We start from the raw sequence: 14,685 nt of genomic DNA on the forward strand, positions 1-14,685 counted from the left end.
TAAATCAATTGTATTTAGCTGCAGAACACTATGACGCCTTGCATAGATATAGGAAAGATTATTATCGATTACGTAATCAAGGTAGTAGCGTACGGGACTTGGTACCACCCCGTAAATCATCTTCCTTTATCGGAGCGAAGAACACAAAACAGCAAGTAGTGTTGCAATCTCGTGAACCAAGAAATTTACATAAAACTTTAGTTTCTCCAGCTATGTATTCTTTACCATCTAACTATAAAAATCTTGATAAGGCGGAATTTTCTCATAACCCTAATTTAGAATCTCAGTACTTAACTCAAAATAACTCAGATGTAAATCAAAATGGTAGTAAATTGGAAAATTTATTAGCGATTCCTGTTTACATTACGGGTATGCGTTTTAAGTGCTTAATTGATACTGGGAGTACGAACTCTTATTTGGCTCGACATCTTTATGATGAACTTAGAAAAAGGTGTAGAATAAAAATAGAAAAGGTGAACGTTCAGACGATTGGCTTAGGAAATGTACAAGTTACAGTGGATATGAGAGTAAGACTATATTTTAAAATTGGAAGACATCAATTTAGTGAAATTTTCTTCATTGTGGACTCTAATGAGTTTGATCTTCTGCTTGGAAATGACTTTCATACAAAATACGACGCCATAATAGACATTGCTGGTAATTTATATAATATAAAAGCTCGGAAGTGGTTCCTATGATCCGAGCTGATGAACTTTTGTGTGCCCAGACTTCTCTCGCTTCTGCATATACTTCTAGGAATGGGGTGAGTGGAAAGCAGCCGCCATGCGACCTTGGTTGTCCGAAAGCTACACCTCAACCTAGATCTTTTGGTAATTCTCATCAGATTTTGACTCCATCGACATCAGTAACCAGAGACAGCGGAGTTAATACCACGTTTGACCCAGGAGTGGAATTCGTTTTTGATCAGTCCATATTGCATCCACCGGAGACTAAACCGGAGGAATCTCAAGGTAATTATACGGTTCCTGATCAATTATTACTATGTGATTCTAATTTACAGGAATATGTTAATAACTTGTTAACTTCATATTCTGATGTTATTGGAAACAAAATTGGTAGAGTAAAAAATTTCACTTACAAAATTGAACTTACCGATAAAACTCCCATTCGATTGCAACCTTATCAGCTTCCAACGCATAAGCAAAAGGAATTAGATTCTTTTATTGCCCAGCTTTTAAAAGACGATATTATAGAGGAAGTAGATTATTCTCCCTACACATCACCCTGCTTTCTAGTAACAAATTCAGACGGAAGCAGGCGGCTTGTAATTTCATACGGAGAGGTGAACAAAAAGGTGATGGTAAACAGCTATCCTTCTCCTAACATGGAGAATGTAATATCTAGTATTTCGGACAATAATATCTTTTCAAAACTTGATTGTAAATCCTGTTTTCATCAAATTCCTCTGGCTGAAGAGAGTAGAAATATTACTGCTTTTGTGACAAAAATTAAAATCTATCGATATAAATCGGTACCAATGGGATTAGTGTTATCACCTTTTGTTTTAAGTAATTTGATGTCAAAAGTCTTTGAAGGGTTAATTGGTAAGAATTTAGAGATATATTTTGATGACATAATTTTATTTAACAAAGATATTGAGAGTCATAAAGCTCTATTAGAGGAGGTATTATCTCGACTAAGAAATTGGGGAATTACTATATCAGAAAAGAAGTCCTGTCTATTTCAAACTAGTATTAAATATTTAGGGTTTCGTTTTGAAAATGGCAACATGTCAATAGACCCTGAGAGAATTAAAGCTATCCAGGAGATACCAAAACCAAAGAATAGAAAAGGAGTGAACAGAATATGTTCATTTTTCTCGTTCTATTCAAAATTTATTTATGGGTATTCAGAGTTAATTGCTCCCCTTCAAGAATTAAGATCTGTAAAAAAGCCTTTTAAATGGACTAAAGTTCATGATGAAGCCCTACAAAAATTAAAAGATGCCTTTTGTAGTCAGGTCATTTTGAAAGTCCCAGATATGAATTCCAACTTCGTAATACATTGTGATAGCTCTTTGCGTCATTTTTCTGGGGTTCTCAGCCAATATGATTCGGAAAGGAATCTTAGACCTGTATCAATGTTTAGTCGGGCAATTCCACAATCTGATTGGAGTAAAAATATATACGAATTAGAACTTAAGGCTCTTTCTTTATCTTTGGAAAAATTTGAGTATTACTTGGCAAATCCCTTTGTAGTATATACTGATAGTAAGAGTTTAACTTGGTTACTTAATAACCATAAAAGACAAAGGAGATATGGAACTATGTTAGAGAAAATCTCGAGGTTTAAATTTCGTATAGTCCATGTAAGATCAAAAATAAATAGTATAGCCGATTTCCTTTCAAGGGTTGGAAACCATCTAGAATTCTATACAAAAGACGATAATACAACAGAAGTCGTAAAAGATCATAATAAAACAGTAAATTTGTCTTTCATTAATTTTTGGCAAAATCCTGTGTTTAATGTGCCTCTTACAGATCACCAGAGGAAGGATCCTGAATTAAGAGAGATTATCAATAGGTTAGAGCAAAAGGAAGAAGTTCCTCCGTATGTATTAAGAAATAAGATCTTGTTTAAAAAGACAAAAGGTAAAGGGAATAATGGATTTAGAATTGTAATACCTAATTCTTTAATTCAGTCGATTATTGAGTATTCTCATTGTCCAATAATTCATGGTGGGCATATGGGATATCGAAAAACCATTGCTAAGGTCGCTGAAAAGTATACCTGGCCTACTTTATATTCTGACATTAAGAATTTTATACAATCTTGTCATTTGTGCCAAACCTGTAAAGATTCCAATCGAAAACCTATGGGTCAATATTTTACAAAAAAGGTAATGCACCCAAATTATACTTGGTTTATTGATATTGCGGGGAAATTGCCTAGTAGTTCTGGATTTGAATATATTTTAATTGTCACTGACGCCTATAGTCGTTTTGTCTTTTTAGAACCTTTAAGACGACTAACCTCAAAAATCATCTGCAATAAGTTACAGGAATTATTTCTTCGATACGGCTTTCCTGGTAAAGTCCTAAGTGATGGCGCTTCTTATTTCGTGAGTGATTACTTCTTGAAATTCTTGTATAGCTATGGTATACAGAGTGTAAAATTCTCCCCATATAACCCACAATCGAACAGAGCCGAACGTACGGTGAGATCGGTTAAAAATTTAATTCGTATTTATGTTGATAAGTCTCAACAGAATTGGGCCCAATTACTATCTAAAATTGCTTTTACTATTAACATAAGTATGAATGAAACTACTGGGACTAGTCCATGTGAACTTTATATGGGACGGAAATTTTACCATCCATTAGATGTTAAATGGTTGATGGATTTAGATCTTTTAGACGATGACCAGGATAAAGAGCAAAAATTAGTTAATATAAATAATAATATTGAACGCGCTTGGAAACATAGTGCGAAAGTTTATACTCAAAAACATAGTCCTGTTAATTTAAATATTGATGATTTAGTATTGGTTAAAAGGTTCGTGAAAATTTCAGCAGAGAAACATTTCAATCCAAAGATCGCCCCTCAGTGGGAAGGCCCATACCGCCTTATTTCTAAACCTACACCAAATACAGTTTGGCTAGAAAATATTGAAAGACCATATGTACATATAAAACGCCATGTTCGTTTTTGTAAGAAATATTTTCCACCGAGATAAGTTAATCAACCTAACCCATAAGGTAACACAGAAAAAAAAATGATTTGATGTGAGAATTGAGGTTAAGTAAATTATTAATATTGTATATATATATATATATATATATATATATATATATATATATATATTTTGGATGTTTGTTCGAACAAAATTTTGTGTGTTGTATATTTTTTTTTATTCCTGCAGGAATGCCTCGTCCGAGAAAGTGAGAGGTCAACCCTTTTCATTTTGTAAATACCTCATCATCATCATTTGTGTATGTTATGTAAGGAATTGGAAAATTTACTGTAGAAGTTTGTAAAGAAGGCGTTAGCATTTGAATATTTATGGAAGATTTGGTAATGTATTGAAATTATTTTATTATTCAACTTGGGATTTGTTATGGTTAGGAATTTTTTTTTGACCGACCCTCGGATATTATGTAACCCACCCAAGTCGTCATTATTCTCAGCCGTGGGGGAGTGGAATTCTCCTTTCTCTCTCCTTTTAAAATTCTTGTATTCTAAAGGGGAAAGTGGGGTGACGTCCGTTCTCGCAGGACTGTGGGTAGTGAGGGCTATTTAAAGATTATATGTGTATCGTTCATCCGTTACAACGTCAAGGTTTAGCTTCATCTTCAATTGATGTTGTTCTTGCTTTTGAACAGTAATTACATTTACAACACTACATTCGGCTCATACATTCATTCTCGTACATGTTCTGCAACATTTATAAAGTTATTAACAAAGTATAAAATAATATCGAAATGACGTGAGGTAGGTTGATGAAACTGCCATTAATATGATTGCACAAAATTCCAGTACGCGGCGCTAGACAGTAGAAAGTTAAGGACAGTTTTGTTAATCGTAATTATTGAAAGTTCGGTTTCTTTGTGGACAGATTTTGTATCTGAATTGTTAAACACTGAAAGAGGTAACTTTGTTGGGTGCCTGATAAATATTTATTAATACCAACAAGATGTAAATAAAATATCGCATGGATATCCATTTTAAAGGGTCATTCAGTTAGTCAATTAAAAGAAAAATGTTAAATCAAATTGGGAAGAAATACACTGAAGTGGACTGAAGCACAAATTTTGACTTTAACATATCTTGCCATTCCTGTTGAAACGCTAAATATAATGAGAGACAATTTTGTATTCCCATATCGAAAAACTATATCGCTTGTGATGATAACCTAATGCTAACAGCTTCGAGTACACTGTCATACCCGAAGCTTTCGATATTACGGATACGTCACAGGAGCAAAAACGAGGATAAACAATAAACGGGGCCAGGTCTGGATAATTCGAAAGATAGGGAAATGTTTTACAGACAAAGTTTGTAGGCGCTCCTCATCGTGCACATTGTGCCTTATTTCGTTATACTCTTGCGCTCATCTGCATGACATTGAAACACTCATTGCTAGAGACCGGATGTTTAGGCGCTAAAAACCTGAAAAATAGACAGGCAAATAGGCGCTAAAATTTTTAAAAAATAGGCAGCAAAATAGGCACTAAAATGTAACTCAAAATAATGAAGATAAATACTCAATAAAATTAAAAAATAGATTGAAGTCATAGATAATCTTCAAATAATATAGAAACATACTTGTTTGTTAACATCTTCTTTTATTGTATATATAAAAACGAAGCTTGTTATGCATTCCATATATATTGAGTGAACCTGAAAGATGTGCACATACTTCGGGGGTGATTCGTGACATCAAAAGAAGACAAAAGGTCATCTTGCATGTTGTCGAATTCCCCGTCGTGTACGAGTGACAGAGGGGGGGGGCACTTGGAATTGAAAATCGAATCCTGACAATCGGAACGAGACATAAAATTGTGCACATACTTCGGGAGGTGATTCGTGACATTCAAGAGGACTTCTTGCCTTCTTTTCATGTCACGAATCACCTCTCGAGGTATGTGCACATCTTTCTGTTCCGTTCCAATTGTCAAGATTCGATTTTCGATTCCCAGTTGGCACCGCTGTCCTCACTCGTACACGACATGGAATTCGACAAAATACACAAGGACTTTTTGTCTTCTTTTGATATCACTAATTACCTACCGAAGTATGTACCCATCTTTGAAGTTGATCCTTTATATATATGTTGTATATGTGCTTGTGATTACAAACACCTAATATACGTATATATGTGTGTATTATTTATGTTATATAAATTATATATTTTCCCAATGAAGGCTTATTTTGAAGAAAATGCATATAATAAGCAACATTAGGCTCTAAAGCAATTATTTAGGCAGTAAAGGTAAAAATAGGCAAAATAGGCAAAATAAAATTGGCTTAAATTGAAACTATAACCACCCATATAAACTTTAAAACGTTATTTTTGATCATATCTTTCATATTAAAGAAAAGGCATTTTGCCTAACATCCGGTCTCTACTCATTACCTTTGCACCATACACTTCACGAAGCTAGGGAAAGCATTAATTATGTAACCTTTAATTAGTCAGGCGAATACTGTATTTTCCAATTTTGAATGTTACATCAAACCTATCAGAAAACACAAAAGTGCACACGATTTGGCAGTTCATTACATTAATTGGAGAGAAGCTAAAAGTGTAAGAACAGATTTGCTGCAGTGTTCAAAAATTGTAGGAAATTTCATTTGGTAGCATTTTGGCAAAATTTAACAAATAAGGGAAATATTCTTTTTTCAGGTGTTGAAATTAAGGAAAACATTGAAGCTAAGTTGCAAATTGAACTTCATATCCCCGGTGTGCTTCTATTTTCTACTAGCAAGAATTGATAAGTTCAAAATATATATATACTTCTTAGATACTGGAAACATGGCGGATGAGTTAAGAGCGCTTACATCTAATGGGAAGTGCCTCTGGTTCGATCCCGGCTATATATATATTTGTGGTGTACAACATTGTGTCCCTGAGTTTTCTATTTGTCTGGATCTATTTGCCAACTTCCACTTGTTCGAGCCATGTACTATTGTGCCAAACACCGAACAAATTGGAAATGAAATTAAATGAAATCTTTGAGTTTTACGTCCCACGGTTATGCCGGTTAGGCTAAAGGAGACGGTGATGATGAGAGATGAGTGAAATGGTGGAATGAAGAAAGTGGGAGGAAACGGGAGAACCCCGAGAAAACCCACGAGCACGGTGTTTGTCCACCACAAAGTTCACTTGGCGGGGGCTGGGATCGAACCCGGGACCCCAAGCACCAGAGGTGAATGCTCTACCACTGAGCCACCGCGCCCCCCACCGAACAAATTGGATTCGCACTTGCTACGAAAGTTTCCCGGGCCTTTATGGTGGTTGCCATTAGTGCTGAATTTAGATTTGATGGGGCCCTAGGCCAGGCCCGTAGACAGCCGAAAAATTTTGGGGGGCCGGGTAGAAGTTAGGGGGCTGACCCAATCATATTATACTTCATCACCATATTATAGTTCATTTGCAAGCCCACCGTGAAATCTTATGGGGGCCAGCCAAAGTTTAGGGGGGGCCGCTCCCCTTGCTCCCCGTGGATACGGGCCTGCCCTAAGTTATTGAAGGGGGCCCTTTTGTGTCAAGCTTTAGGGGCCCTTTATACGTCAAGTTTTCTTTTTCTTATAATGGATATCTAAATGGAACCAAGGGTCCATTATAAGCAGGGGTGGAAAACGGAAGCTCCATTATAAGCAGGGACCTCATTACAAGTGGAGCTGGGAAATAGAGCTTTATTACTTGCTTCATAAAAGCTTAGTATATAACAATACAAAATATCATTGTCGTATGTGCGTTTTATCTTATGTACCTTTTCTTGTTATTTTTAAATTACATTACAGTCAGTTTCTTATTTAAAAATAATTGGAGCCCCCAAGCAAGTGGGGCCCTAAGCTATAGCTTGTTTAGCTTATACGTAAATCCGGCACTGGTTGCCAGGTTTTGCCACAAAGTGAAAGTTCCACTGCATCAAGTTGAGCATTGTATTAACGAAACAAGAAGTAGTTTTGTATCTTAGTGTCAAATTTGTAACTGAAAAATCTCAAACACTGGTTTTATTGAAAAAAAGAGAAAGTGACAGTTAAAAGATATAGATTGATCATCACGCCAAATACCATCTTCATAGCCTTTAAATTTATGTCATATAAAGAAGATTAAGGTTCTAATCAAATATAATATCTAATCTTTGCCAACATCAATCTTCAAGCTAGATGATTCTGCGTTTCATTAGATTATGCCCAATAACTCGGCAAACAGTATTATTATCTTTCCCTGTTGATACCCAACTATTCTAAAGTTAATGGATACATTTGAAATCTTAATGGTGTTGATGTTTTCTTTTCCATATGTAAAGCATGGAGCTATCCCTGACTGCCATTACCCAACGGTGTAGGAAATAACGGTCAATTGAGTATGTTCATATTTTCGTTTTTAGCTTGGCTTGAAATAAAAGATGTATTTTAAAATTGGCCACAATAAACTAGACAGAATTATTTATATAATCGACTTATCGCGGAAACTTTTCGTGCTTTACGAGCTAGATTATAACGATTTTTGCTTAGGTGACCGCCATTCCCCCATTCTCTCCTATATGAATACATATACCATCAAAGAACTGATAGTTCCGGAGGGTACTAAGACTGATCGAAAGCAGGGTTCAGTCCCCCTAGCAATTCCCTAGTTACAGCCCAAACTTATATACTATTGCTCAATTCTGCGACTTGTAGGCCTATATACTGATAATCAAGCCAAGAGCGCCGGCTTTCCAAAATTTATGTCGGTGCATATCAATGGCGAGACATATTATAAGTTTTCAGGCGATTATCGATATTTTTTGATTGATTTCCTTTTAGATAAAATCTTTTATGAAGACTATCATAAAGAGCTGTGCTCAATTCTATTGACAATACAGTTCCATTGTATTTATTATTATTATTATTATTATTATTATTATTATTATTATTATTATTATTATTATTATTATTATTATTATTATTATTATTATTATTATTATTATTATTGTTGTTGTGGGGATTCGCCTTTGACCAGGCCAGAGATAGGCAAGGGAGGGGGAGTGTGTTACTTGGTTGCCTTTGCACGAACACATTTGAAAGAAACAATTATATTTTAGAAGTTAGAAATTTTAACTTTCATCTCAATGTTTTAATTGCTTATGTTTTGATAATGGGAAGTGAGAAGTATTTATTTTATTTTGTTTCTATAAAATTAAAAGCTTGTAGGTGCGCCGCACCGACAAGATTATTTGTGTGAATGCTGGAACTCCGGAACACCCACGTAGACGGCGCGCATGAATCAAGCACGTCTACGATAGGTCTTAGTTTTGATTTAATTTTCTTGATAGGCATAGCCTTAAAGCTTCTTTTTGGGTAGGTTATATGGATTTGCCAAATGTAAATTTTAAGTCATGCTTGATAGGCGTAGTGTTTCTTCCAAACATGTTTTTGGGGGTCACTGACCCCCGGAGCTCTGAGAGTGTCCCTCGGACAAGAAAAATAATAATATGTCTATAATATAATAGACCTAATAAATAGAATAGTACCAGCAGTGCCACCTGGAATACGAAATGTGCCCCACCCCCGGAACATTGTTTCTGAAAGAAACACTGGACAGGCATGTCATATTAAAGGTATTTTAAGGTTAGCCTTATATTAGGCGTACGTATTATTGGTAGGTAACGTACAGTTGTAAAAATAAATGTAATCATATGAACTTTTAATCATTTTACTTATCTGGAACTAGTTTGCTGTTTCATTGTCAGATGGCTCCCTTGATAGAGATCTTCTATGAAATTTAAATACATGGTGCCATCTATCGGAGATATTATGAACTCAGTGAATCAACTTGAAGAAATTACGACAGCTTGAGATTACATTCAACGATAGGTAACAAACACTGCCCAGACTAACAAGTTGTTTCTGTGAAATGGTAGGCCCTAATCATATACTGAAATATGGTGTTCTAATTATGTTGTATGAACATATAAATAAATAATATTATATAGGTTTGTATTCATTAAAAACTTAAAGTGCATTAATTTATGGGTATATCAACTAATTTGGTTGTTTAGTATTTTTGCTTTTTCGTATATTCCTTTTTTGTTAACGTTAGTTTATGACCTACGCAGTAGCGAAGCCAGGATTTTTGTTTGGGGGAGGCCTTAGTGTTGGGAGGCATATATATATATATATATATATATATATATATATATATATATATATATATATATATATATATATATATATATAGGAAAGGAGGGCAAAGCGGATCACTTAACTTCAAGGGCCTCAAATGGCAACTAAAATTAAGACTAGGAAACCAAAATTTTGAGGAACTATTTTATGATTATTAAACTTTCAAATAACAATACAATAGTAGCGAGAATTGCATATACATAAATGATATTGCTTAATTACTGAACTACTGCAATTTATTCACTTTGCCCCACCGGTAGGGCAAAGCGGATCATGATAGTGGGGCAAAGTGAATAAGCAAAAACTCATACATTAAAAGTCAGATTTAATACAGATATGCAAAATAGAAATTGTATAGAAGATCAATATATATGTACACAGTCTAAGATCATAAAAGAATGACACCTAAATGAACTGCTTTACCCACCAGAAGATCAAAATGTTTAATATTTTGTGAGTATTAGCCTAACACATAAGCTTGCATATACATGATCCCTAAATATGCTTAAAAAGCTCAAGTCCATAGAAGTCTTTTTTCTTATCAAGTAGGCATCTAGTATCTAGTTTCTTTCAATCTATAGTAACCCTAATGAGTACAATCTACGTAGCAGCAAACAGGTTGAAAAAAAAACAATAATAAGGCTTAAGGCTGAAAATAATATCACATCACACGCTTGGTTTACACAGATCACAAATGTAATTGTCTTGTCCCTTATAATAATCGGTACAGTTTTCGTGAAACCATGACAAACAAATAGAACACTGAATCCAGTCTTCATTAAGTGGATCTGAATAATATTCGTTACAGAACTTGCATTGGTAACTACCGTCTCCTTCTGGTGATTTTGAATGTTAACGGAACAAATTCAATATGAATTTCAATATTCAAATTAGCTGTGTTGCAACGTATACGTACTTATTTAGTGCCAAACAGATGTTCTAAAACAGTACTGCATTATGCTTGGAGCAAAGTGAATCGCTGTTCGCTTTGCCCCTTCTAAAATTATTCTCTTTGCCCCACACTACCACATGAGACAAAAGACTGTCTACAGCATATGGACGACGTATTTACGATAATTCTCAAACATGATAACAAAGGTAAGATCCCACCCTGTCCATGCATAGTGTGCTCGCAAACATTCAACGGAATAGTAAGAAAATATTTCAAAATCCTTACGTCTTGAATTTTTTAGCAAAATGCGTATTTTCTTTTTTTCTCCTCTCTCGTCTAAACAACAACACGTACACACAAAACAGTAACGTCCTTCTCTTCTTTCACTAGTGACGTCATAAACTGGGGCAAACATTTCCTGCCCTCTGTTTTCAGTTGACTGTAAATTGCGTTATTCGCTTTGCCTCATATATCCACTTTGCCCCCCTTTCCTCTATATATATATATGCGTTTGTTGAGCCACAATTAGTTTTAATAATAATAATAATAATAATAATAATAATAATAATAATAATAATAATAATTATAAAGACACCAAAATGCTGACATGTTTAAAGAACAAAGACGATGTTGGCGAACCGTTGTCTAGGAACCGTTTAATGACATATTTTGTTTTCAAATAGAGTACATGAAAGACAGTTACTGTTCCTTCAGAGAAAAAATTACGAACATCAAAGTACCAAAGTGAATTGTCAGAACCCTTTAGGGGGGTTTTGCCCCCCTGAGCCCACCCCTTCCCTATGCCACTGGACAAACGTACATACTTTTTTCTAGACCATTTTGAATAATAGTTACCAGACATTAATGTTAATTAAGACTTCAATAGAAGTGTATTTAATCTTTTTCGGATAATTATAAAATACGAAATCATACACTGAAAATGAAAAACATAATTTTTTACTACTTTATTCCATACAACTTCAGAAGCGTATGAATACGGGATACTATATTTAATTGGCTGATTCGGAAATTGTTAAATCAAATTTTGCATTCTATAATACATATTGTTTGTTGTTCTGTATGTATACTTTGTTACTTGGAATAAATACTTGGAATATGTATACAGTTCACAGATGACGAGAAAAACCCTAAAACAGGGGAAGCGGAGAAAGGTGAATGACACGGTCAAGTCCATTTTCGGTTTTTGAGGTGTGGTCTATACTTAGATGTCGTCTGCTACTTCGGGTAGTTATCTGTGTGCTATTCCGTGGTGTCATTTGAAACCCCCGTGCGAAAAGTGGGCGAGCCCATATCTACATCACACTATTTCTGCTAGGGTTCTTCTCGTTATTTGTGAGCTGTACTTTGTTACTTGGAAAGTAATTGGTGACCTAGTACCTAAGCTGTTATGCAGTTGTATAACCATTCGGATTTCTATTGAATGGTCAACTAGTCTTCTAATAAGGCGAAACGAGGATAATATAAAATACTGGATTTTCCACTTACGCTTTGCAGCCCGAACTTTTCAACCAGGGAACTAGTAAATTTGACTAGGTCTGCAGTTGTGTAAATGCTAGCCCATGCAAGACTATAAAAGGTCAAGAAGGATTGATCAAGACTTTAATAATGCTATAAGTATTGTCTCATCTTGGAATATTTCTTCGTTATACCGTCCATAACAATAGTTGAGTTCAGTTGAACGTTCCTTTCAGCAACAAGGCTATATGAGACGGAACCTACCGATTAACGTGGAATCGAACCCGGGTCCCCCACGTCAAATCCACAACAATAGTGTAGAATATTGTGAAGAAAATGAACTATTATTATAATGCTCTTATTTAGCCACAGTTACAAACCTAGGTACACTTCCCACTGTTCATTCAATCTTGCGTGAAAGTCAGCTAGGGCAACAGTGTGTTTAATGCACTAACTTTACAATCCACTTACTCATTAATTGTGTCAAGGGCTCCAATATATTTCTTAAACGTCGGAGTATTGAAGACTCTCCAAAATGGAATTTTGAGCTCTAGAATCCCTACATTGTGAAAGAATGTTCCCACGGCATCTATCATTCTTTGGGTTTCCGAGTCTTGTGTGATGTTGGGGTCTAGACATCCAAGTCTTGTGTCCAATGCAACTCTGGCTATAGCTGGAAAGAACGAAAACATATTTTAATAATGAGTAAACATTTTGTAGACAAGATAAACATTTTCACTCACAATAAATATGGTTAACATAAGTAATTACCTTATGAGATACCATTAGGGAAAACTAATGTCACATTAGGGCCTAATATTTGTTAATATTACTGGAATAGACCGAAACTAATCATGTTATAAGCTACAATTGAAGAATAAAACGTCCATTTGAATAATAAATCTGTACTTTTTTTTCTAAAATCTGAAACTGAGTCTTTAATCTAACAGATTATTTGTGCCCAAATTTATCAGAAATTTGTTACTCACGAACAGTGGCATATTTAGGGGGGCTTCCGGGCTTAAGCCCCCCAAAATGTTACTTACTACAGTAAAGTATATGAAATATCTTGCAGAATTTTCACATTTTCAGGCAAAGCCCCCCGAAACAAAATCGTAAATACGCCACTGTTCACGAGTCATGTGATTGAATAAAGTTCTTAGAACTTGATCAGACGTAATTAATCTCTCATACTATTTCACACAAACAATGTAACACAGAAGATATGGTTAGCTATGGTGCTAACAATTATGGCATTTTCCTGAAAAGAGAGTTCAGTTTAGAAAAAGTTACACGATCGGGTGGAATTAGTCAGGGCCGGTCTTAGGTGGTGCGGGGCCCGATTGGGAACATTTTACGGGGACCCCAGGTTTACAACTAACTTGCACCAAAGTCTGTAGAACCCGTTGGTCTAGTGGTTATACCCATTTCCCTTTATAACATTTTTCCATCTGCGAAATGTTCCGGTGAAAACGCTCATCTTGTTCATTGCTTATAGAAGCTAATTTTTCCGAGAAATAACTCAAATGGAAATACAGACAGTGAATGCATTTTAAAAAAACATATTTCACCCTTGGGCATCGCAATTTTTCAAGAAGCTACTTTACCATTTCATAGCTTTCTTCTCTTAAAAGTAAACCTATCGATGTCGAAATCTACAAGTAGTTTCTTAACCAAACCTAGAAGGGAAGTGTTGAATATCAAGAAGGCAAAGATTTAAACTGTTTACGTCCATAAAGAGGGCGGCAGTAGTAGCCAAAAACCTGATTGATAAGAATAAGCAATAACAATGTGCTTCAAATTTTGTAAATTTCATTTTATTTGTAAAACGGGTAAAGAGATGAAAAACAAACACATCAATCGACACCGCGAGGAAGTAGTCGTCTATTTGAGGGTATGCTTATCATGGCCGCCATCTTGAAGTCGGCCGTCTTGTATCTCGCTTTTTTTTTTTTTTTTTTATTTTTAATGAAGGCGGGGCTATGTAATGTATCAAATTGGGATACAAGTTTACGAGAAATACAGTGGTAAAGTCTGTGTTTCCATAAGTTTATATTTCTAAGACATAATGAAATGCACATTTATATGAATTCATTGGTTCAAAAATTTTAACAGCTGTATCATTTTGAAAATAATTTAAGTCAGGAAAACGTTAGTGAGAACATCGACTTACGAAAGGTATAATCAGCTTAAAATCGTTATCGACTGCAGACAAAATGAAATAGTGATGAGACGATCACAAACCTTAAGGAACTGATGGAAGATGGATGTAGAGACCTGCACGGGCCGAATGTTTCGGCCCGAGCCCAATCCAGCCCGAACGTACCTAGGCCCGGCCCAGCCCGGGCCCGAAAATTTTAGGAGATTTTCGGCCCGAGCCCGGCCCGGCCCGGTAAGTTTTTTAAAATTCTTGGCCCAAGCCCGGCCCGGGCCCGATAAATTTTAAAAGTTTTTGGCCC

General features: G+C 35.3%; 1 protein-coding gene and 1 long non-coding RNA gene across 2 annotated transcripts in view; one reads left to right on the forward strand and one right to left on the reverse strand.

Moving 5' to 3' along the window:
* The window catches only part of LOC145669822 (uncharacterized), a 382,300-nt gene that overhangs the window by 74,802 nt on the left and 292,813 nt on the right, over window positions 1–14,685 (reverse strand). Inside the window, exon 17 of the mRNA XM_081738166.1 lies at window positions 12,698–12,899. Coding sequence (XP_081594292.1) covers window positions 12,698–12,899 — 202 coding nt within the window. The remainder of the gene's footprint in view (window positions 1–12,697; window positions 12,900–14,685) is intronic.
* Window positions 692–4,120, forward strand: LOC145669666 (uncharacterized). Its single transcript, XR_014128224.1, has 2 exons — window positions 692–971; window positions 3,884–4,120. It is a non-coding gene; the product is annotated as an uncharacterized LOC145669666 (long non-coding RNA).

The sequence above is a fragment of the Thermobia domestica genome, chromosome 14 (genome assembly GCF_964235325.1).
Source record: "Thermobia domestica chromosome 14, izTheDome1.hap1.1, whole genome shotgun sequence".
Classification (NCBI taxonomy): Eukaryota; Metazoa; Arthropoda; class Insecta; order Zygentoma; family Lepismatidae; genus Thermobia; species Thermobia domestica.